Source organism: Mirounga angustirostris, unplaced genomic scaffold (genome assembly GCF_029215605.1).
Source record: "Mirounga angustirostris isolate CCGP_5_RB_7025 unplaced genomic scaffold, mMirAng1.0.hap1 SCAF_13, whole genome shotgun sequence".
Lineage (NCBI taxonomy): Eukaryota > Metazoa > Chordata > Mammalia > Carnivora > Phocidae > Mirounga > Mirounga angustirostris.
The window spans coordinates 40432234-40457832 of NW_026991721.1; the positions used below are offsets into that span (position 1 = coordinate 40432234).

The 25599-nt window shown below is 33.8% G+C and overlaps 1 protein-coding gene across 11 annotated transcripts in view; it reads left to right on the top strand.

The window, feature by feature from the left end:
• Positions 1-25599, top strand: part of SOX6 (SRY-box transcription factor 6) — a 606783-nt gene that overhangs the window by 341474 nt on the left and 239710 nt on the right. For all 11 annotated transcript variants that reach the window (XM_054512032.2, XM_054512037.2, XM_064576794.1 and 8 more), the window contains one exon: positions 9590-9679. In XM_054512032.2, the coding sequence (XP_054368007.1) occupies positions 9590-9679 (90 nt within the window). The remainder of the gene's footprint in view (positions 1-9589; positions 9680-25599) is intronic.

The window sequence follows — 25599 nt, forward strand, 5'->3', positions numbered from 1 at the left end:
TGACTATAACATGCTAAGAAGTGTTAATAAGAAAATAAAGCAACTAGAAATCTCATACTTTGTTGGTAGAAGTGTAAAGTTACATAATCACTTTGGAAAACTTTTTGACAGTTTCTTATAAAGTCAGGCACAGGGGCGCTTGGGTGGCCCAGTTGGTTAAGCCTCTGACTCTCGGTTTTGGTTCAGGTCATGATCTCCCGGTTGGAGATCTAACCCCCCAATGGGCCCAGTGCTCAGTGCAGAGTCTGCTTGAGATTCTTTCCTTCTCCCTCTCCCTCAGCCTCTGCTCCTCCCCCTGCTCACTCTCTCTCTCTCTAAATTAAATACATAAATAAAATCTTAAAAAAAAATAAATTCAGGCACAAAACAGCCCTACTTTTAGAAGAAATTCCATTTTTAGAGGGAAAAAAAGACATATTAATAAAAAGATTATGAATGAGTTTTTCTATTAGCCTTACTTCTAATAGCTCAAAAGTGGGAAAAACCCTCATGTCCATAAACAGATAAATGGATAAACAAGTGGTGTGTTTATACAATGGAAATCTACCCATTAACAAAAATGACCAAATTGCTAACACATGTTGCAACGTGATTGCATCTCAAAAATTTTAATTTGTATTTAAAGAAGTACCTACTGTATACTTTCATACTTTTTTTAATGAAATTCAAGAGTAGGCAAAACTATTCTGTAATAATAGAAATCAGTTCAGGGTTAGGATTGTGGATCATTGAAAGATAACACAAGATAACTATTATCTTCTTTGGGGTGACAGGTACATGAATGTAAAATTAGATGAAATTCATAGAATTTACATTTAAAGTGAGTGCACTTATTATATGTGTATGTTAAATTATACATCAATATGATTAATTTTAAAAAGCAAAGTAGTTCTGTTGTTGCTTGACATACACAAAAAAGTGATTTTTTTTTTAAGTATATTAAGGAATTTATTTTAGTACTTACTATGTGCCGAGCTCTGGGTTAAGTATTATGGAAGAATACAAAGTGGTATCAGAACATTTCTTGACCATCAAGGAACTTAATATTTAGTTAGGGTAATGCAGTATGAACTTGATCATTTACTTAATCATATGGTGGTAAAATTGATAAGTAACAGCAGTGATAGATGTAGAAAAGAGTTGTGAAGTTCAGATGTAATGAGTTGATCCATGAAGAGAATATAAAAAGCACAGTGCCTGACAGATAATATATGCTCAACAAGTTTATTTTGCTTTTTGGAGGATGTGAATTTCCAAGGCATAATTGAGGAGGTCGTATTTAATTATGTAGACCCTGCAGAATAGGAAGGTTTTTAGAACGCATCAAGAACTGGGGAGACATTCAGATCAGGAGGATTTATGAGCAAAGGTAAAGTGAAAAAGCACAAGTTTTGTACAAAAGAGTGATATATTTTAGTGTACTCATTTGAACAGAATGAAAAGTTTCATGTAGGAAGAATAATAGGAGGTGAATCACTAGGCCCAGATTATGGAGGGTCCTTAAAACCAATTTAAGAAGTATAACCTTATTTTAAATTTATTTTTATGAATTGCCTATAAAGAAATAAAACAGATAAGAAAGGATATTTCGTCAGAAAAAACTTATTTTGTAATTAACCAGAACAATGAAGCTGTTTTGATGAACACAAAACTGAAATTGGGGCTTGCTAATTTTAGGTGGGAGGTTTTTGTTGTTTTTTTTTTTTTGGTTTTTTGTTTTTTGTTTTTGTTTTTGTTTTTAATGAGCCCCAGCTTCCACTTTATTTCTGCTATATTTTCTTTTGGTTGCATCGTGTTTAGAAAATCCTAATTTAGATAGCTAAATAATTGTAAATAGCAGTCCTATAACAGTTTAATCAATTAGTTAATTAATATAGAGAGGTGGGGGAGGGACAGAGGGGGAGAGAGAAAATCCTCAAGCAGACTCCCTGCTGAGCACAGAGCCCGACAAGGGGCTCGATCTCACGACCCTGAGATCATGACCTGAGCCGAAAGCAAGAGTTAGACGCTTAACCGACTGAGCCACCCAGGTACCCCTGTAACAGTTTACTTTAAAGTTGTTACATATCTTTCAGTAAAGCAGAGGTTTATTTCAAGATTTGCATAATAAATGTTTTAACCTGGTAGTACAAGTTAATGTGTTGGTGGTTTCCAGTGTGTTGCCATTTGGAATATAACAGATATGACAGTTTTTATTATGGTTTTCATATTGTTTAGATTTTTTTTTTTTTTTAGTTGCAATGGGCAGAAACCCAACTCAAACAAGCAAAAATAGGACTCTATTGGCTTACATTACCAAGAAGCTCAGGAGCAGAGTTTGGCTTTTGCTTTTTTAGATGTAAATATGCTAGTATGATGTAAAGATTTGTTTGTTTGTTTGCTTATCTTATCTTCTCTCCTGTCTGTTTTTCTTTGTATTTTTGGCTTCACTCACTCTTCATTCACGCGGGCTCTCTCCATGTGCCAGAGAAGATGGGCATGACAATCCCAGGGCTACATGCTCATAGTTTCCAACCTGAGCTTAAGAGAGCCTTTCCACATAGTTCCAGCAGAGAATTCGGATTGGGTCAAATTACTGTCTGTGTGGCTAGGGGGAACAGTAGGAGACAGGTGGTAGAGTTCTGTGATGGGCTACTCCATTAGGACGATAGTGGTATTCAGAAACATTTCCCCCAAGAAACCAAAAAAAAGGGATACAGGACACTGAAATTATTGTTTCCACAGTCTAATACAGTTTCTAAAAAGCAGTTAAATATGTACTGAAAAAATGTAAAAATGAAATAGTTGTAGAACCCAAAGAACAGTGCCCCGTGTTCTATGGTTTGAATACCTTAGCCTTTGGCAACAGAGCAGCAGAATGTAGAGAGGGTCATGAGAGGAGGTCATGATGAGTAATAATTTTATTAATATGGACAGCCGTAGTTTCTAATGGAACATTTTTACTCATTAAAACTGTAGTAAATTTGAAGGTGTCGTGGGCAATGAGCTACCGTGAAAAACCAAGGTCTCAGCCTACACATTTACTTCTTGTACATGAAGATAAAACCTAATAAGGGATTACTTTTTAAGTTCAATAGTATTTTTATGCAGCATCTTAACTATTCCTTAGTGGATGATATTCGGAGAAGGGAAGCTCTTAGTTCAAACCAAGGTAAGGCATTAAGGAAAAGGCAATATGAGGGAATAGAAGGACCAGCATAATGGAGTGTGTATGGGAGAACTGGCTGTTGAAAATTATTGACTTTTCACTGCAGTACCTTGAATTTTTAGTGCCCCTCTCCAAGGAACTAGAGTGCTTCACTCTATGCCTGAAACAATAATAGATGTAATTATTCATTTCCTACAATTGATGCTGTGGTATAGAGACTATAAAACTGATGTTCAAATATGATTTAAATAGTCATTTCAGTAGAACCAGCACAGAACTGGAGTCAGGGCTCTGTCACCAACGGTTTGACCTTGGGTAAGCCAAATGACTTCCTTGTCTTGACTCTGTTTTCTCATTCCTGAAATAAGGGTGTTGGTCTTAAGGACCACTGAAGTCTCTTTCAGCGACAGCAGTAGGCTGTGAGCCTCTGAATCACGTGCTGGATGTTTCCCTCTTTTTCTGTATTGGCACTGGTAGTAGTTGTACTTTGATGGGTAGGGGAGAGAAATTTGGTTTTGAGTGATCCCTCTGATACTTTTCTAGGTGCTAAGCAACCTTGGAAAGCAGATGAAACATATACCTCTTACCTGCATAGAACAATGTGACTTCCATAAATGTATGTTAAGTGCCAATTTTATGGGATTCCCATAAAAAATTATCAAAGACTTTGGTAGATAAAAACAGTGCAAAGAGAGAATATTGCACCTAATGTGATGATGTCTGTATGTGTATTTCTTACAGGTTTCAAGTGTGGATCTTTTTCTCCCTTATGAATATGCCAAAATCTTGCATCTAACAGTTCTAATGACATTTCCAAAGCTCCCTTTGACACACACACACAAAAATACACACTCACAGTATATTATCTAGTAAAGTGGCTGTGGAATTAACATTTTTTCCTGGAAGGAAAAATATCTGATTTAATGACCAAATCATTTTAAGGCAGCACAACAGAATTTCACAGGAACTAAATCTATTTCTTCACACCGATCATGCATGTTTTACTCAAGCATTGAGTCATTAGCATGTTTATAATGGTTCTAATTTAGCACAACATTTTCTGAATTTTATCCTTGAGTCATTTACAAATTGTTCATATTGAATAAACAAAGGAAACAGATTGCATTTTATACTTAGTAATTTATCTGAAAGAAGAGGGGAGGGTTAATTGTTTGAAAGTTTTGGTCTGTTTGGGGAAGTGAGCCTGCTTTTTCATGGCTAGGCATAAATGCCATTTCTCATATTTTCTGGGATGATGGGGGTGCGATGGAGGAGGAAAATGAAAAATTAGGACCAGGACAAGATTGGCCACTCCCAGAGGGGAGTGCGGAGCAAAAGGGGAGCTGGCACGAGATTATCCAAAACAGTTGGTGCATTCCTTAATGATCAAGTGCTTGAGAAGCCCAGCTCTTCCTGGCAGAGCATCTGTGTTGATGTTTCTATCATTGCCCTGCTGTATGGGAAAGGCATGCTTTCTCTTGCTGCTTGGCTAAAAATAGGATGGAATATAGCATTGTATGAGATATTTTAAGATAGCAAAAACATTTAAGAGGTTAAAGGTTTGGCTTTTGGATCAAAAAAGATCAGTGATATAACTCGTGTTTCTTGCAGACTGAATTTTATCCAGAGTTTGTCAGTGATTCGAACTCTCTGTTAGGCAAGTTATTCTAGGTTCATTTGGTGCAGTCTGAAAAACCCATTCTGCAGTCTTTTCTGCCAGCTTCCCAGCATGAAGAGCAGGCCTGAAACAGCCTCTATTTATACCCCCTTATTCGTATTTGGAAGATCAGTTGTTTCATTGGAGAGAGGGGGAGAGAGAGAGCGAGCGAGAGAGAGAGAGAAGGACAGCATGAGCAGTCGTCAGGGAGTGTGCTTTGTACGTTATAGTGACTTCAAAATAAAACTGGCACATTTTAGTGTCTAATTATTTTTAGTGAGCTTGGAGGGTTTTAATTAAAATTTAAGAGTGCTCTTCAAGCTCTCCAAGCTCCAATTTTATCCCACTGTATTGTGGAGCACTTGTCACTGTGGAAAAATGTACAGTAACTGGCATGTGCGTCTGTTTCCTAATGAAAAATGTGGGATGGATGAGCAGCAGGAGTATAAATACATGTAGAGTCAGAACTAGTTGTAAACCAAGGTCAAGGTACTTTTGATAAGTTATCATTGTTCTTGAATACATAGAAGATTTATTGCATTTGAAATGTATGATTCTTATGGTAAAAATAAAAGGAATTGACTTAATATTCTCTTAAAAGAGTTAATAAAGCAGGAGGAAATTTGCATACTGGGGTAGCAGTCATTGTTTTTCCTCCTAAAATATTTTAAAGATATTTTTCATGTCATGTTTCTAATGTTTTAGCATTTATAACTTTATCACTTTGAGGCAAAAGGAATAGTGTTTACTCACAGGTGAATTGTTTTAAAGTACCTGTGTCCTAAAAATATTTCCCGTTATTCTTTCCTATTCCCCCATGCTTTAGTTTTATCAATGATTTATTTATTTGCCCTCTTTGACACATTTTAAATAATGTGCAGAATAGGAGTTAATGCTGCTGTGGCTTTGTTTAATTAGGAATAATCTAAAATTGTTCCTAAAATATTATCATACAGGTTAGGAAATAAATATCTCACATACTCTTGCTTCAAATTTCTCTTGTACGGTGAAATTAATTGTTAGCATAATAAAACATTCTTGACTCACCTGGCCTGAAAACTAGATACTTAGGAAGCAGAAACGTTGCTTTGCAATCCATTATGCAGGATATTTATTAAAAATTATCTCTGAATTGTGTTTTTACTTTTTTCTTTAGAAAACGTTTCTTGAAAAACTTAAATTGCAAAGGAAAAGAGAAAACCCAAAAACTATGTGGCTGAGAATTAATTTTAACATGTCAAAACCTTTTATATCCTTGATTAAAATATAAGCAAGAATTGAAGTCCAGCTCTTGATTTTTGAGTCTTGTTTTGATCACTTTACAAAACTTAGACAAGATAAATATAATAAAGTCCTGCATTGCACTGAATATGTATTAGTTTATGGACACTACTTCTTTCAAAGTAAGATGAATTAAATTAGGCATTTTCCACTTTTATGCTGAAATATAATGGCTTACATTCTTTTTAATGTGTACATATCATGGTGACATTTTTTTTTTAAATCTCGGAATGTTGTGGTTCTTTCACTTAATTTCCAAAAAGTATGTAGTTCCTCTCCTATTTTTTTAGCTAAAGACAACTCAGTCAAAATACTAAAATTTGAATAATCAAACTCAGATAGTAAAATATGTATATATTATTTCATGTTTTGGGAACTGCGGAACTACTGTAAGTATATTAGTTGTTTTCAAGTCAGTTGTCTAAAACTCAATTTTCTGTATAAAATAATCCAAGAATATCTAAGTGATGTTCAGTCCTTTTATTCCATTTGGAATCCTCCATGACTACTCATTCCCGTGTACATAATACAAACTGGGCTTCTTACCTTATTCTGACCTCTTTGGTTTTTGCATTTGTGCATGATCAGAATGGAGTAAAGTCTGATCCGATCAATTACCTCTCTACGCTAGTGTCCTGTTAATGTAGTTGAGGGATGTGCCACACAGAGGATGAATACTTGCTTTTAATTTGCACCCTTAGCTGGATATTGTTGAGTGGGAAATCTGAAAATATAAATTTTCATTTACAACTTTATCTATTACATATTTCCTCATTCCAAGTCAGAAACCTGTCGGTGGTGGCAGTGGTGTCCTTCACCTGTGTGGTACTTGTTAACAGTCTGTATCATCTGGCCTTTCTCCCCTCATCTTGTTTCCCATTATAGTATGGAGCATGCTTAACACTAATTGTGGCATGCCCTTTGAGGTTTGGCAGTCAGATAATTAGGTGAGAAAGCTGAGAGTTTTTCAAGAGACTTCCTGAGTTTTGAATCCTCCTGGAGTCTCTTAGAATTGAGATTAAATTGGTAAGGCTGTAGGCAATGACTTCTATTGTCCTGTAGTTAAAGGCAGTCAGTGATTGTTATTAAATATTTTCATGAGTTATAAATATAGACAAGGAAAGCCTGCTTTATTTTTTTTCCCCTCAGTTTCTTCTACCGAAATGGGAACTTGTATTAACTAGATTAACTCAGCATTATGGTGAGGATTAATTTTTTAATAGGAATGTGAAATGCTTTGATGTAATTAACCATTTTATTAATGAGTAGCTTTTATGTGAAGCTGTGTACACATGGTCTGATTTATGTTTGAAGTGTGTGTTCCTGTTGTCCATACAGTTCTATTTTTCTCCCATGAAGCTTCAGCATTCTTTTCCTGGAGCTCTGAAAGATTTCAGGTCTATTTATAGAAATGAGAGACATATTTTAGCCTGTTTTACATTTAGTGTGTATCTAATCCTAGTTTATGAACTTGCTCTGAATTTGTGATCATTACTAGTAAATTGGGCTTTTGTCTTTTACTATTATAATATATGCTCTCAACTCAAATTTGAACCAAACAAATTATGCTTTAGCATTTATATCAGTGATTATCAGTTTAATGCAATGTTACAACATGTATGAAAGGGTTAAAAGAAAAAGCACTAACAAAACTGGGTAAGATAGGAACTTGAAGACATTTTGTTGATTATTCTTATCCATGATCTGCTGTTGTATCGATCTCTCTCAGAAATTGAAACCTGATTTGGGAAAAACTAATCTCTGTTAGGCATGGCTTTGAGGATTTACTTCTTAACTCCCCAATTTAGTCTTATCATTTTTATTACTTTAGCATAAAAGCAAAATATGTATAGAACAAAGTACATACCTTGTTTCTGAATTTAAAATAAAAGTAGCACGAGACCATTTTGGAAATTAAATGCAAACTGATGTATGCATATGCACATAGGTCCTTTTGGAAGATCACTCAGTATCCAGTTTTTAATTATGGTAGTAGATCACTTGTTGAAGCCTAAAAAAATAATTAATAGGAAAGAATAGAAGAAAAGGAGGAAGGAAAGATAGAGGGAAGAAGGAAGGGAACAGGCAGTGAGATTTCACTTAATAGAATCAAGCTGACTTCTATTTAGAAAGAACTTTAGCTTCTGTGATAGAGAGCTAGTATGGTTGGTGTTCTTCGTCAGCCATTTCACGACACACTGATCTGGATTCCATCCATTCCTTGATTGATTGATCATGTCACGGACAAATGTTAATTGTTCTCACCAATACTTTCTAACGATGCAATGGTCTTCTCATCTCTTACCCAGGGCTCACCATCTTTTTCTAAAGCTTATCTAGTTTCTAAAACCCTTTAGATCCATCTTGACCTTAATGTCATTCTGAAAAATTCAAGGAGGATTTAGAAGTTGGAGAAAAAAAAAATGAAAGGGAAAATGCTAAAGAGATAGGTACTGATATGGGAGAAGAAAAGCATTTGGAATTGGCATAACTATTTTAAATATAATTTTAAAAAGAAGTTATCAGAATTTTGACACTTGGAATGTTAAAGTTTAATGGGAGTATGCTTTGCACTGAGGATTTAGTATTTAAATCTGCATTCCCTTTTGGAAGCATGGCTTATTTGTTAAGATTTGAAGTTTAACAGATATGTATAAAGAGTTGTAAGCAGTAGCTCTAGTTGCAAACCCATCTGAATAGAGACAAAAAAATAACTCATTGAGAAAAATTTGCTAATTATTAGGACATTGTAAAATTTAAGTTTCTATAACCTTTGTGAATCTTTATAGAAATAACTAGAATCACTCTCTATAATTTAGTATGTTACTTGGATATGCAATAGGGCAAGTAGTGTTAACTTAGTATTTCCTTTATAAGACTATATATCCCTTTCTATATAAGAGAAAACTTTCAGTAGTTTTTATTACCGAGGTACAGAGAACATCTTGACTTTATTTTCTTTGAATTTTTCTCTAAGTGGGTATTTTACAAAAGTTGCCATATATTATTTCTTTTCTTAAGGACTAAGTGTTTACACTTTGGTTTCTTCTCCCTTGAAGATTTGTCATTCTTCCTTGAAGAGCACTGAATTTTGCTTAGACTTAAAAAAAAATCACCTGGATTAAAAGGAACAAAATCTAAACTTAAACCTATCATAGGAAAGAGCCCCCTTTTCTGTCCTGTCAGTCTAAGAAATGATAAATGCGACTGAATATTAATAGAATTATATTTATAATACCAAGATAAAATTATTAAGCGTTATCTTTTTTCCTGGGAATAGTTCAAATAATCTTCTGGTAAAAATAAATTTAGTTGTGGTATTTTGTGATAGATACAGTAATATAATTGTCTGTATCCTAGGGTTAAAACAACAATGAAAAATAGCTTTGATCATTTTTAAATAAGAGAGTTTCTCCATAAACTGGCTTTTTGATTTGTAATATTTTAATACTTAAAAATACATATGTAATATTTTTAATACGTGTTATTATTTACTCTAATAGATTCCTCCTGCATGGAAAAACTACTTTCAAAAGATTGGAAGGAAAAAATGGAAAGACTAAATACCAGTGAACTTCTTGGAGAAATTAAAGGTACACTATATGAAATATCAAACATGTCAGTGGAGAGAATGTTATTTTGTATAACAACATGCTTGCTGATCTCTGTACCCTAATTACTTCTAACATTTGTTTATATATGGAGGGTAAATATATAGTGTGTCCTTGAACTTTTATTCTTTATAATGTTTAGAGAATGAAATTTTTCCTTCTCTTTTTATTAGTCTATAAACATATAAATTATAAGATAAATTGCTTCATTAATTTACTTAACAGAAAGGTATGAAAAAGAAACAAATGTCAAAGGATGAAGAGCAAATTAAGTTAAAGATAATTTTAGTCTTTCCTCTTGAAATCATAATAATGTCTTAATTTATGAATTCAAATCATTAATTTGAATTTCTTCTGGTCAAAAAGGGTCAAGGGTAGCACCTATAAAAACAAGGTTATAGAATGTGGTTGTACATAATAGTTTATGGGTGGATTCTGAGGCTTGGTTACCTTTTTCAAGTCCTGGCTCTGTCACTTACTAGCTGAGTGACTTTGGGCAAGTCACTGAAGTTTTCTATGTTTCAAATTCCTTGTGTCTAAAATGGGAGAGTGAGAGTTTCTACCTCATAGGCTCATTAAGAGGATTAATATAAGTAAAGCTTTTAGAACAATTCCTGGCACTTAGAAAACACTCATGAGGTTAAATTGTGGTCACTGTTTTTATTAAGATAACCATAGGATCATACGTTGATTAATCTCAAGCAGATTTCATAGGATTTAACTTTTCATGACCTCTGACCCTGATGAGGATGAGCATCTTTAGTTCTGAAGATGTGTGATTGATGCTATTATTTTGAAACATGTTAAGAACCATTACAAAATTAAGTTTCCTTATCAGTCAGGAAGTTCTTCTTCTTCCCTAAATCTCTCTTGTTGATGCTTTTGTGGAGAAGAAGTACTGTATTACTAGTTTTGGTATCATGAATAGAATCCATGGTCATTATTTCTATCAGTTGTCTCTTATAGAGAGACACTTTTCACTCTGATTTGCACTAACAATTTGGGAATTTACATTAGTTTTCTGAAGTTACAAACAACTTCAGGAGAATCTTTCTATTGGTCATGGATAATGTCTCATTTAAGATAAACATCTGGCAATTACTATCTGGTGAAAATGTTATTTTTAATTTATTGCAGAAAATTGTCTAGTGTTCAGGGATGGTGTGTTCAATTCAAATGAAGACAAAAGGAAGTCATCTCTTTCCCAGGAAATGCTTAATAACTCATTCCATTAACTAATATACTATTAAAATTAAGTGGAAATTGGATATTATTTTGAATCTCACTGCTTCTGTGCTGCACTCATAAAGGCCATTTGCTATTTTGGGGGAAAAAAATTTAACTTATAACTGACGGGTAGAAAGAAAGTCATTAGTGACATATTCTCTATCCAGCTGCAATAACATGTTGTGTGCTACTTTGCACGTCATTCTGTGTTTTCTGTCCTTTCCAAAGTCATTGGTTTTACAACAGTGAGAACAGAAATGGTTTGTGCATAGGCAAGCTTTTGCCAGCATGAATGATGGGGGTCTTGCTTTTTCTTAGTAACATGGAAGCTAACATTTTATTATGTTATGATTCAGCATCAAGTTTTTATGCTTCGGGTTATCTCCTCCCCCTTGGCCCCCTTTCCATCTTTCTTTATTTTTCATTCTGATTATGAATTTATAATGTGAAAACTGTACTAGCCTGAGATGGTCACAATGTCTAAATCTTGAAAGCAAAAACACATACAAAATTAGGCTTTTCAAATTCTTCCACTTTTTTTCTGGATTCTTTATGTGATATGTGAACTTTGTGCGCTGCTCTCAGTTTTATAAGCATAGGAGGTAAGGTTCTTATTAAAATTTTCATTTTGATTTACTCTACATAATTGTCTCTTTTTACAACCTAGTCTTTTGTCACCGTAAGTATTATACAGAAAGCATACCAATAATAAAATAAGAACTGACATGAAATTTAGTTTAAGTTGTACTCAGATAGCTTGATTCAACCACTGCCAAAACTTAACATGCATTTTTAGTCTAGGTGAGATCAGGCCAGTTAGTTATTATCCACCTAAATTAGTTATAATTATTCTGAAATTTTAGAGTGGTTTAAATACTATCCCCAAGAAATACATTCTATTGTGGGTTATCCGCATTTTATATCTCAAGCACTGTGCATTTTTCATACCTCTTATTTTTCCCTCATTACATATTTAGTGTAAAAAATATAGAAATACAAAATAAAATTAATTAATTAATTAATTCTACCTATATTATGTTGTTTGTCCTTTCCATTTTAATTAATACATGTATTTATTAAAGTTTTTTTTCCTTAAAATTAGAACCATCCTTTTACTCTCCTTTTATAAGCTATTCTTCCCACTTAATGATATATTGTGAATTTCTCTGTGATTAAGTCATCTAAAACGCTATTTTTATTTACAGAAAATATTGCATAAAGTGAGGTTCTCATAATTTAACTGAGTCTTTTATTCGACATTTGAATAGTTTTTTATTATTTGTTATTGTAAAGAAAAACTTGAATATGGATAACTTTTTAATGATTTTCGGTATTAATTAGTGGTTATTTTCTTAGGATGTAGTCCTAAGAAGTGAGGTCCCTGGGTCAAAGCATGTGTTCTTTTTTAAAAAGTCTGGGTTCACACTGCCAAACTGCCCAGGAGAAAGGGTACAGTGTGCCACTCTTACCAACAGTATCTGCAAGTATTCTCTTGCCCTCAATGACAAGTATTGTTACTTTAAAAATTTCTTGCTGGTTTTAGTAGGGGAAAAGGGTACACTACTGCTGATTTAACTTTCTTTGGTTATTATTGAGAATGAAGCATTTGACATAAATTTATTTGTATTAAATGTCTCTTCTTTTGTGAATTGCCTGTTTAGGTTATTTGTCCATTTCTCTTATTAAAGGATTTGTCTAGTTCTTATGGTTTTGTAAGACTCTTACTGTATATTTTAATGGTATTAACCTTTCTCTGTCATATATGTTACATTTTATCATTTTCTTTTACTTTATGGTTTTTGTTTAATGCTCTTTTATGTTGGGGGTTTGTTTAGAAAGGCTTCCCCAACTCTGTTATATTTTGTTCCAATTCTTTGACTATACTTTTATTCATTTAACTCTTTAATTCCTCTTGAATATATTTTGATGTGTAATTTCAACTAGAGATACAACTTAATTTTTTTCTTAAGCCATTAACCCGATATCTCTGTATTATTTATTAAAAACCCATCTTATCTCTTCTGACTTGAAAAAACATCTTTTATCATCTGATTGCAAATTTGAAACCATTTCTCAGTTTTGGGTTCTAGTCTATTGATCTATCTAAACTTTTATTAGTATTGTGCTATAGTATCTTTGAAAAGTAAATATTGTAAGACCACATTCATAATTTTCTTTAAGGTGTTTGCATACTTCTCTAAAGTTTATTTTACTTTAATTTCATTGTCAATTAAAATCCCAAAATAATTTTTTGAAAGGTTATATTATATGTATATGAAACTATAGGGTGAATTGACATCTTTATATATGAATCTTTTCATTCAAAATTTCTTCTTTTATGTACCTCTATTTATTCTTTTATGTCCCTCAACAATGATTTGTTTTTTAAATATAGATTCTGCATGTTTCTTTTGATGTTTTTGCTATAATATTTAATATTTTTGCTTGCTCTTGTGGATGAGATATTCTTCATTCTGTTTTCTTTTTGTTACCATATTTAGGGATGCTAGTGAATTTTGCTGGTTCATTTTATAACTGTCCTCTTTATTGAACTTATTAGCTCTAGTCATATTTCAGCTGATATGTTTTCTCTTTTTTGGCAGTTATATGCCCTTTTTTTCACCCCTTCTCATATTACACTGCCTAGAATATCAAGAATGATACTAAGTAATACATGTGATGGCAGGTATTTTGTGCAGTTTTTAATTTATGGAATTGTTTTTAACATTTCACCACTAAGTATTAAGATATTTAAGACATTCTTTATTATTAAAAAAAACCTTCTAGTCATAGTTTATTAGGAGTTTCTATGAGAAATTGCATTTTATTTTATGGCATATCTTCTTGGTTTTTGTTTTCCAAATTTACTGATGAAATAAACCCTGATTAGTCATGGTGTAGTCTTATTTTAATGTACTGACTAATTTTATTTGCTCATATTACAGTTGTTATTTTTGCATCTGTAATCATAAATGAGATTAGTTTGTGTTTTTCTTTATTTGTACTATCTTTGTTAATTTTTAGTACCAGAGTTCATGGTTGAATCGGAAAGCTAGGCTACGTAAAGTATTGAATAGATAGCATGAGAATTACTTATTCCTTGAAATTCTGGAAGAATATACTCATAAAACATCTAGGCCTAGAGTTTTCTTTGGTAATATTTTTTTTTCTTTTTACATTTTCTATTTCCCTTTAAGTCAGTTTTTCTAGGAAAAACATTTCCTAGAAAATTGTATGTTTCACTGAGATTTTCAAATGTATTGATTTAAAGTACAGATCACTTATTTTAAGTTTTTTATTTGCTGTTATATATTCCATCTAAAATTTTGCATATTTGTTTTCTGTCCCTTTTGTTCCTCAATTTTACTTGCCAGTGGTTTTTCTATTTATCTCTCCTCCCAACACCCCAGTAAGTATCCAGTTTTGAGATTTATTTCTCAATTCTACTGCTTTTCAGAATGCCAAATACTTCATCTTGCTTTTACCTATATTATCTCTCCTTTGCTTATTTTCCTTATGCTTTTTCTTTTGTTTCTGATACCCTTTAAGTTCCTAAATTGAATACTTCATTTTAAACATTGTTTCTTTAATAATAAAGGTACTTTTAGCCATGAATATATTTGTAGAAATGGCTTTATGCATCCCATAAATTTGAGCTTTTAGAATTCTCATAGTCATTATTTTCTAAATAGTCAATATTTATATTACTTTCTACCTGATTTGATATTTATGTATTCTTAACTTTACATCTTTTGGATTCAGGAGTGGAATGAAGCTGGGGAAAGGAGGAAACAGCTCTTATTACTACCACTGAAAAATTCTATATTGTGGGCTAGGTGGCCAAGGGAAAATTAAAATGTTGGCAGAGAATGGTTAAGAGCAGTATTAAAAAATGAATCTTAGGGGTGCTTGGTTGGTCAATCAGTTAAGTGTCTGTCTTTGGCTCAGGTCATGATCCCAGGACCCTGGGATGGAGCCCTACATTGGACTCTCTGCTCAGTGGGGAGCCTGCTTCTCCCTCTCCCTCTGCTGCTCCCCCTGCTTGTGCTCTCTCTCTCTCTATCAGATAAATAAATTAAATCTTTAAAAAAATGTAAAAAATAAAAAATGAATCTTAAACCCAGTGAGCTTAATATTACCATATATTTAGAAACAATACGTTAATAATCTCTTTAGAGTCTACTTTTTAAAAAACCTGCTGGGACATCTGGGTGGCTCAGTCCGTTGAGTGTCTGACTCTTGATTTCTGTTCAGGTCATGATCTAGGGGTTGTGGGTCATGAATGTTGGGCTCTGTGCTCAACACGGAATCTGCTTGTCCCTCTTCCTCTGCTCCTCCCCCCTGCTCGTACACTCTCTTTCTCTCTCTCAAATAAATAAATAAAATCTTTTTTAAAAATGACTTTCAAATTAAAATCTTATTGTCTAAATGAAGCAAAGCAATATTTCTGAAACCTTTCAATAGGAGTTGGAATATTGCTAAAGTTTGAGAAACACTGAATAATAGATTTTCAATGGGTCTGTATCCAGGTCTTGTCTAATATTTTTTAAAAGAAAATCCCATCCCTAACCCACCACCATATTTCCATAAGTAGCCTTTTCCCAGTAGCAGTGCTAATTGAGGATAGAGTACTATAAATGGCATAAATTTAATAGCAGTAATCTCAAAGCTATGTTCCTGCCAGGTTAATGTCATTACAAGTATTGCTAGATAACTTTATTATTAAGAGCTTAAATGAAATATAACATAAAATTATTAGAATTTTGCCTTGGTCTGGTTATATCTGAAGTATTGTGTTCTAATTGGGGTGCCATAGTTTTAAAGGATCTATTTTCAAATTTGGATTTATCAAAAGTTGCTGAAATGGTGAAGAGTCTTGAACGTTTAATATGACTAGTAATTAAAGATCTAGGGAAGTTTGGCCTAGTATAAGTTGGTTGGTTAAAGCTTTGTTGAATAGACGAGATTAAGATTTGTTTTGGGTTTTAGGGTGTTAAGGAAATAGGGAAATTATTCTCAATGTACAAAAGAACTTAGGAACAATTAATGGCTATCTGACGTGATACAGTTGGATTGCATTAAGAGAGAGTACCTCAAATATACTAGGCATTCAGGAAATATTTGTTGAATGAATGGATGAATTAATAAAATAACATCTGCAAATTTGGCTGTGGAAAATTTTAAATGGAGATGTTGTAGAGGATATTAAAGAGTATTCCTACTCTGGTGGAATGTTATTTTCATGACCTCTTAAGGTTTCTTCAAAATTAATACCAGTGTTTACTGTATTTTCTTGATTATAAGACTAGTCTTTAAAATACTAGGTATTGGGTGCCTGGGTGGCTCAGTTGGTTAAGCGACTGCCTTCGGCTCAGGTCATGATCCTGGAGTCCCGGGATCGAGTCCCGCATCGGGCTCCCTGCTCGGCAGGGAGTCTGCTTCTCCCTCTGACCCTCCTCCCTCTCATGCTCTCTGTCTCTCATTCTCTCTGTCTCAAATAAATAAATAAAATCTTAAAAAAAAATAAAATAAAATAAAATACTAGGTATTTTCTGTCAAGAAGTAATACAATAAGTACTTTTGTAAGATGCTTTACTGTTTATAAAGGAAACAAAGTACTAAAGCATCTATATTATTTTATTTGATCTTTATTATGACAATCTATTGAGGAAAATATTACTATATTGATTTTATATATGAGTAAAATGAGACTGAGAGAAATTAAGTGGCTTGTGTGAGGTCATTTAAGAGTTGTGGAGATAGGTTTTGAGTCCTGCCTCTAAATCCTCTGTTTAATGTAATACAGCATAATTCTCAAAATCCTCAGAATCTTATACTTCTGCAGTGGAGAAAAGGGGAAGATAGACTCTGGGCTGTTCCTCCCTCCCACAATATACAAACAACCAAAACAGTTCCCCTTGTACCCTTTTTTATGTAAGTGAAGCAGTATCACAAAGCAGGAAGGGGTATAGGTTAATACAGTTGCTCTCTGTAGAAGTATTTACCTTGATCTATGCCTGAATATGAGAGAGGGTAGAGTCATATGGTAGAAGGACAGAAGGTAAGACAGAATTACTGATAGGGTCCATAACCCATTTGTATGTATGTTTGAGTTGTACCACAAAGTGAGGATGCTAGGATAGTTATGGTTATGAAACATTTCTAAATACAATGGTGACATACCAAATGGAATCTAGAGCATTAGGGAATCAGCCTCTGCCTCCATGGATAAGCCTAATCTTCTGTGGTTTGTGTAAGAGAATCTTAGCCAGCTTCCCTGTTTCGCACACACGCCCCTCTATGCTGTGGCTGGCATCTCCTTGGTGTGAAGGAGCCTCCCTGGGCAGTGTGCCAGGGAAACAGTGATGTTGGTTGTTTGAGTTAGCACAAACTGTTTGTGCTTGTGTTTGTCAAACACACAGATGATATGAGAGACAAAAAAATAATTATGTGATATGAACCAAAGAAGGAAAATAGTGTTTTCCTTCCTTGGTCATTTATGATTAATCATGGCAATATTTACATTTAGGGATTCAGGTAGATGTGCTTGTAAGTATACTCTGCTGCAGCTTAGGAAAGTGCCAGTCTCTTTCTGATAGGAAAAAAGTTGATTAGAAAAATGCTTTTTTTTTTTTTAAAGATTTTATTTATTTATTCATGAGAGACAGAGAGAGAGAGAGAGAGAAAGAGGCAGAGGGAGAAGCAGGCTCCCGCGGAGCAGGGAGCCCGATGCGGGACTCGATCCCAGGACCCTGGGATCATGACCTGAGCCGAAGGCAGACGCTTAACTATCTGAGCCACCCAGGCGCCCTAGAAAAATGCTTTTAAAAAGGAAGTTCTACAAATGATTCCCAACGTTTTTCAAAGCCACTATTGAGAAACAATTGCTTATTATAGTTATTCAACTAATACGTCTAAGAGGTTTGTTCTAGAGCCCAAATGTTCCTGCCATACTTTACTATTCAAGGTTTTAAGCATTACTGCCCGTTACTTCCTTAGGGTTGTTACTAAGAAAAGTAAAATTAGGAACTGTGTTGCATCAAATAGTACAAGCATATTACAGTTGTGCTTGGCAGAAATCCTGAATTAAAAATGTGAATTTATTATACTATTGCCACCGTGTGCCAGTGAGAGCCAGTTTTCATTTTTGGTTTTGATTGCAAGTACAAGTCTCTAGAAGAGAGCACAGGAACACAAAAGTCATGGTTTTATTTTTTTCAGTGCACGATAGATCTTTGAAGATCAAATAGTGTAGGTTATTCTTGAAGTAACTTAAGTGGTGCTATTACTACCAAAGGGTCGGAATGGATCTAACAGCATTCCCATGGAATCAGTGTTCTGCATCCCAAATTACTATCTTTTTTTTTTAAAGATTTTATTTATTTATTTATTAGAGAACGAGGGAGAGAGAAACAGCATGAGAGGGGGGAGGGTCAGAGGGAGAAGCAGGCTCCCCGCCGAGCCGGGAGCCCGATGTGGGGCTCGATCCCAGGACTCTGGGATCATGACCTGAGCCGAAGGTAGTCGCTCAACCGACTGAGCCACCCAGGCGCCCCCCAAATTACTATCTTAAATGCCAATTCTCTTTCCTATTTTGCTCACTTTTCTAGTAAGGGCCTAACCATATCTAAGTACTATGTACTCATTCCATACATTGTCCTTTCTACAGAAAACTCTTTTTTTTTAGGAATAGTAATTCACAGTTACTTGTGGTTTTGGTTGTAGGCAATCACAGAAGGACTAAAGTGGTTTGCCAAGAGCTATGACTGTACACTTTACATATTCATTTATAAATGAATTTTTCTTGAATTTCCATTTATAAACTTATAGCAATGTCTTCATCTGAGGGAACTTAAAAAAAAATCTGGAAGTATTTAGAGGCGAATCATCTGCCACTTTTCAACTTCAATAAAGTCAGCAAAGTTCACATACCTAGTGATTCTTGCTGCCTCGTAGGAAAAAGAGTTAAAACAATAATCGATCAATGTTGAGATTTCATGTATTTTGAAAATTTGAAATTGCTATTTCTAAGACAAATGCTGTATTGCTCTGAGGCCAGCTTGTGAAAGGGATTGGGAGCACATGTAATTTTCTTCACTTTCCTGTTTGTATGAAATAATGTGGTAGAGTATCACTATTTTCTGTATAAATCTTTGTAATTGTAGAACTTCAGAGTAACACCTAGAATCATAGAATCTCAAAAGATTAGAACTGAAGAAGCTTTGCATATTATGTTATCAAACCTCTTATTTTCCAAGTAGGGACCCCAATATCCAGAAAAGAGAAGTTACCACTTTCAATCACATGGTCAATTACTAAGGTGAAAACTTAGTATTCCCCCAGAATAGGATGTTTAGCCCATTTCACATAGTCTTTTGGTTGTGTTGTAATCAGTAGTGAGTTATTGTTTCTGAACCCATGAACTCCTTTTACTAGCAGTAAATGCATATCACAGCTAGTTTTATAGATATATATATGCAGTATAGCAGCAATACCCATAGTTTTAAAAATTATACTACTTTGCACGAATGTAAACATTTCAGAGCTTTCCTTTGTACTCTGTCATAAACAGCTTTTACTTCTTTTGAAGCCTGTGTGATAGACATACAAGCAATTAAAATCTATCCACACTCGCGTTTGGAGACACAAGGTCTTCTTAATTAAAATTCAAACAAAAGCTACTGGTAAAAATTACTACTATATGATTAAGGTCTTAAGTATTATGATACAGTAGAATCACTGTTAACTGTTGGGATTAAAAGAAATCGATATGTTGGGGAAAAGATCAGTTGGATCTAATTAGTGAAATCAATGTTTATATAAAAGAAAATGCTAAGTTTAGTAAGAAATTCTGGTTATAAATATAACACTGGGTAAAGTTGTTCTTTGTTATTATTACATTGACCACATAATCATGTCTTAAATTCATTGAATAAAAATCTGAAACTTTTTTTAGTAGTTACTATAATTAAAAACATAGAACTTTACTTTAAAATCATACCAAGTTTTAAAAATTTCAATTTTATAAAATGTTGTTATATATAAGAATAGTCAACAATTACAAAGTATTTCTATTGATTCCATTTTAAAATCCTAATTTTAGCAATAGCTACAGTCTAGAGTGGGAAAGGAGGCAAAATTGGTTAGAAGTAAAAAAGATCCAAAGTATTCTTACACAATTATGATTACATTAAATATGTATTAGTCTATTTGGTGACATACCGAAATAAAAGAGAATACATTTTGATATAATTCAAAAACAAGACATTTCACTTTTTCTTCCTGATTGCTGTAATGAAAATAAACATTATAACCAGCATGGAGAAGCAAAACTATTACTAATTGCAGCCTAGATTTTAAGTAAAATGGAGGTCATTAGCAATTTCCTGGAAGCCATTCAGATTGCTTACCAGGAAATGGTAGCTAGCAGGACATCTGTAATCCTCCTGTGTGGAATTAGTGAAAACATACTGAAGCTTTAATGATGTGTGTTAGACTTTGGCTTATGGTGGAAACTTTCTCTATCAAAGTAGCTCATATTTCATTGAATACAAGCAATTTTTATTTTAGTATTAGAGTACAAACCCAGAATTGAAAGTAGCCTTTAACATCCATCCATATATACATACCCTACTACACACCTGTATAGATCGGAGTATGGCTCATAGTGGAATAAGAGATGACACGGTAACAGAAGAACAGTAGGTATCTGGAAGTGAAATGTGTTTGGGCAAATTGAAAGAAATTTCTTCTATAACTTGGAATGCTGATTTCACAACATTTTGAGTGGTGAATTTAGTACCATTTTTAGTAGCATCTTCTTATCTCAATAAAGAGATAAGCAAAGCTGACTGTCAAGTGAAAACACCTTACAGGACATAAATTTAAGTTTGACTGACTCTGCATTGTTGTGGGAGAAATGGGGTCACCGATCCAGAGACTTTAAGCATGGCATCTCCATGTTACCTGAATTATTGGTTGTCTTAATAAGGGGAACATCTCTGGAACTATAAAGAGTGACAGAGTAAAACTGAAGAGAGTATTTATATGCTCTAGTTTGTGTGGAAAATTATATATATGCAGAAAATTGCTGGAAGGATATTTAATAAACTGTTAACAGAGGTTGATTATGAGGTAAAAAAGAAAAGGTTTGAGACAGGCTGATTTTTAAGCTTGTACTGTATAGTTTGTACTGTAGTTTTGTTTGTGTTTTTGTTTTTTTTAAACCATGTATATACCTTGCTTTTTCAATACAAAAGACTATTTTTTTAAAAAAAAAAGCCTGCAGTCTTCAATGAAAATGAAAGGATTTGTTTCCTTATTTGTATAAGAGAATATGGATGATACTACTTACTTAGCTTCAAATTATGTTGAGAAGATTAGAGAGAAAATGTGTAGTATTTGGCATAGCATAGAGTAGCATAGAGTAGGGAATCCACAAATACTATAGGTAGGCAACAACACTTGGCACAGTTAAGTACTTGAAACAGTAAATACTGATAAAATGATGAACTGCAGTCCTCAAACTTGTTTAAGACTCTCAGGAGTCTTAAAGTGTATTGAAGATTCTAAAATTCTTTTGTTCATGTGACTTATATCTACTAATACTTAATTGTGTTAGAAATTAAACCTGAGAAATTAAAAATATTTAATTCATTTAAAAGTTATAAAATTAAGGGGAGCCTGTGTGGCTCTTTCGGTTAAGTGTCTGCCTTTGGCTCAGGTCATGATCCCAGGGTCCTGGGATCTAGCCCTACATCGGGCTCCCTGCTCAACAGGGAGTCTGTTTCTCCCTCTCCCTCTGCCCCTCCCCTCAACTCACTCTTTCTCTTTCACTCTTGCTCTCTCTCTCAAATAAATAAAAAATAAAATCTTTTAAAAAAGGTTGTAAAATTATATCTGCTACATGTTAACATAAAAACTCATTTTTACGAAAAATAACTATATTTCCTAAAGTAAAAATAATTTAGTGAGAAGAATGGCATTGTTTTACATTTTTGCAAATCTCTTCAATGTGTGGTTGAATAGAAGACAGCTGGACTCTCTCATATCTGCTTTTACATTCAATCTATTTGATATGTTTTGATTGAAATATATGAAGAAAAGCTAATATTGATATATAGTTGATAAAGGGAAAAGTATCTTACAGGCTTTTCAAATAGTTTTGAACATTCTTTGATACTACATCAAATTTCCCAAGTGGCGGTTTCTTAAAGGTCAGATCCAATGTAGGATCTGAAACCATATCAGTGAAATTTCCAATACTTTTACATTAAAATCCATTGGTCCAATTTGAACTTTGAATGAATCATTTGCTCTGTGCATGATTTTGTAATGGCATGCATTGGTCTTTTAGATTATATTGTTCACTGAGTCATGTAGCTCTTCCTTATGGTGGCATATTTCATCATATAGTATCAAAAAATCACATTCATCAATATTATCCTCAATCTTATCAGAAAAAAATTTTAAGTATTTGGAAACTGTCATACTCATGACGGCAGACAGAAGTTTTCCAAAAATCTAATTTTCCCTTGAAAGTTCAAATTAGGGACGCCTGGGTGGCTCAGTCCGTTAAGCAACTGCCTTCGGCTCAGGTCATGATCCCAGGGTCCTGGGATCGAACCCCATGTCTGGCTCACTGCTCAGCGGGGAGCCTGCTTCTTCCTCTCCCTCTGCCTGCTGCTCCCCCTGTTTGTGCTCTCTCTCTCTGACAAATAAATAAATAAAATCTTAAAAAAAAAGAAAGTTCAAATTATATTATTTTAGCCAACACTATCAGTTACTTTTAGAAGTGGGATCCTCACTTGCTAAATATTGAACTATGAATAATGATATTTTGTCTTGTTCTTTTAAATAAAATTGGAGTTCTATGCAAAAAGCTATGAAAAATTTCAGGTCACAACTCCAATAATAGCAGAAGTGATTTTCCTTGAGACAACTAGTATGCTTAAGTATAATAAGTAGTGGGATGCTTCCCATTTCATCACACAGAAGTTAACCTTTTTTTAAACTCTACAATCAAGAGTCTTCTAATTCAAGATCAAGAGTCACATTCTCTACTGACTGAGCCAGCCAGGTGCCCCTCATCACACAGAATATTAAAAATATGTGTACTCATGGGGCACCTGGCTGGCTCATTTGGAGAAGCATGCAACTCTTGACCTTGGGGTTGTGAGTTCAAGCCCCATGTTGGTGTAGAGATCACTTACATAAATACATAAATAAACTAAAAAAAAAAAAAGAACTTAAAAATATGTGTACTGTAAAGTCATTATTTAATTTAATTGTTTCATCAAAGACATTCTTTTTAATTTTTTTATTAACATATAATGTATTATTTGTTTCAGGGTTACAGGTCTGTGATTCATCAGTCTTACACAATTCACAGCACTCACCATAGTACATACCCTCCCCACTGTTCATCACCCAGCCACCCCATCCCTCCCACCCCACTCCACTCCAGCAACCCTTAGTTTGTTTCCTGAGATTAAGAGTCTCTTACGGTTTGTCTCCCTCTCTGGTTTTGTCTTGTTTCATTTTTCCCTCCCTTCCCCTATGATCCTCTGTCTTGTTTCTCAAAATCCTCATATCAGTGAGATCATATGATACTTATCTTTCTCTGATTGACTTATTTCGCTTAGCATAATACCCTCTAGTTCCATCCACGTCATTGCAAATTGCAAGATTTCACTTTTTTGATGGCTGCATAATATTCCATTGTATATATATACACCACATCTTCTTTATCCATTCATCTGTTGAAGGACATCTAGACTCTTTCCAGAGTTTGGCTATTGTAGACATTGCTGCTATAAACATTGGGGTGCATGTGCCCCTTCAGATCACTACATTTGTATCTTTGGGGTAAATACCCAGTAGTGCAATTGCTGGGTCATAGGGTGGCTCTATTTTCAACTTTTTGAGGAACCTCCATACTGTTTTCCAGAGTGGCTGCACCAGCTTACATTCCCACCAACAGTGTAGGAGGGTTCCCCTTTCTCCGCATCCTTGCCAACATCTGTTGTTTCCTGACTTGTTAACTTTAGCCATCCTGACTGGCGTGAGGTGGTATCTCATTGAGGTTTTGATTTGGATTTCCCTGATGCCAGGTGATGTTGAGCACTTTTTCATGTGTCTGTTGGCCATTTGGATGTCTTCTTTGCAGAAATGTCTGTTCATGTCTTCTGCCCATTTCTTGATTGGATTCTTTGTTCTTTGGGTGTTGAGTTTGATAAGTTCTTTATAGATTTTGGATACTAGCCCTTTATCTGATATGTCATTGTTTCATCAAAGAAATTCTTAGTTGAAACTAAATTTTCTGTTTTACTACAAGCTTGTGGTGGTGAAGAATACATTGACTACTAATAGAGTTAGGTGCCTTTGATTCATGCAGGGGGACCAACTGTTTTAACCCACTATTTCATTTGCATTGTCAGTACACATCTCAGCACTGTAACATGCAACTAATGCCTTAGTATTATTATGAAAACAGTATTGACCTCAGGGACACCTTGGAGAGTTCTCTGGAACTCCAACATGTTCATAAACCACATGTTGAGAACCACTGAGCTAGAACCTTAAAATAGATAAATAAATGAAAAATAAAAATAATAAATAAAATTTTCAGTAATAACTACAAAGCAAATCAGTTATATTTAAGAGTTCAAAGATTCTATGAACACCCTGAATGAAGTTACTGGCTTAAAGAAGTTAGTTGCTTTCTTCCCTTTGATGCCACAAACAGGAATTGTGGCATAATAAACACAGGGTGTAGAGTTGATCAGATGTGGGTTTGAATCATGGCATAAATTGAGCAATTTATTTAACCTATTTTACTCTCAGCTTTCTAACCTGCAAAGTGGGAAAAAAAAATACATGCAAGTCAGGATTATTGTCAGTGATTGTAAAATGACTAAAAAAATAAGTCTTTAGTAAATAATAGTTTACCAGTAGGAATAGGAACAAGAGTATTTAGTTATGTGCCACCCATAGGGACCCGGAACCATTTATTAATCTCTTGTAGCACAAATTATTTCATAGGAAATGATTAGATATATATAAAATTGAGAGGAAGTTCTAATACTCCAAGAAATCAGTTTATTATTCATGTCAAACTTACAGTATAGTTCATGTCCCCAGTGTTGGCTTAACCAAAAAATGATAACCACTTTATTGATAATTAGCTTACATTTTTCAGGTAAGCTAGGCCTGGTGAACACCAGCCTAATCAGTTTCCTTCCCATCTTATTACAGCAATTTTATATCTCCCAAGTCCGTGTAGTATTATTAAATGACCTTACTTAAGTACAAGTAAAATTCTCTTACAAAACTTTAAGAGATTTTCCATATAATTTTGGTTCTGGCATTTTATTATAGTAGTAGCTAAAGCTTAGAGGTCTTGCTGCAAAAATGAGATTTTCATATGTATCGTTTCTAGACCTGGACATATAATGGCTATGAACTCCTTTTTTTTTTTTATTTAGTGTAACATTTGTGATAGATGATATTTCAATACATATGCATTTATTATTTTATAATTAAAAGTTATACATAGATTTTTAGTAAACATAAAATATAAAACTGTTTAAAATTTTTATACACTATTATTAATTTGCTCTATTTCTATTTAGTCTTTTTTTGTTTGAATAAATGTAAAAAGCTTAAAAATATAC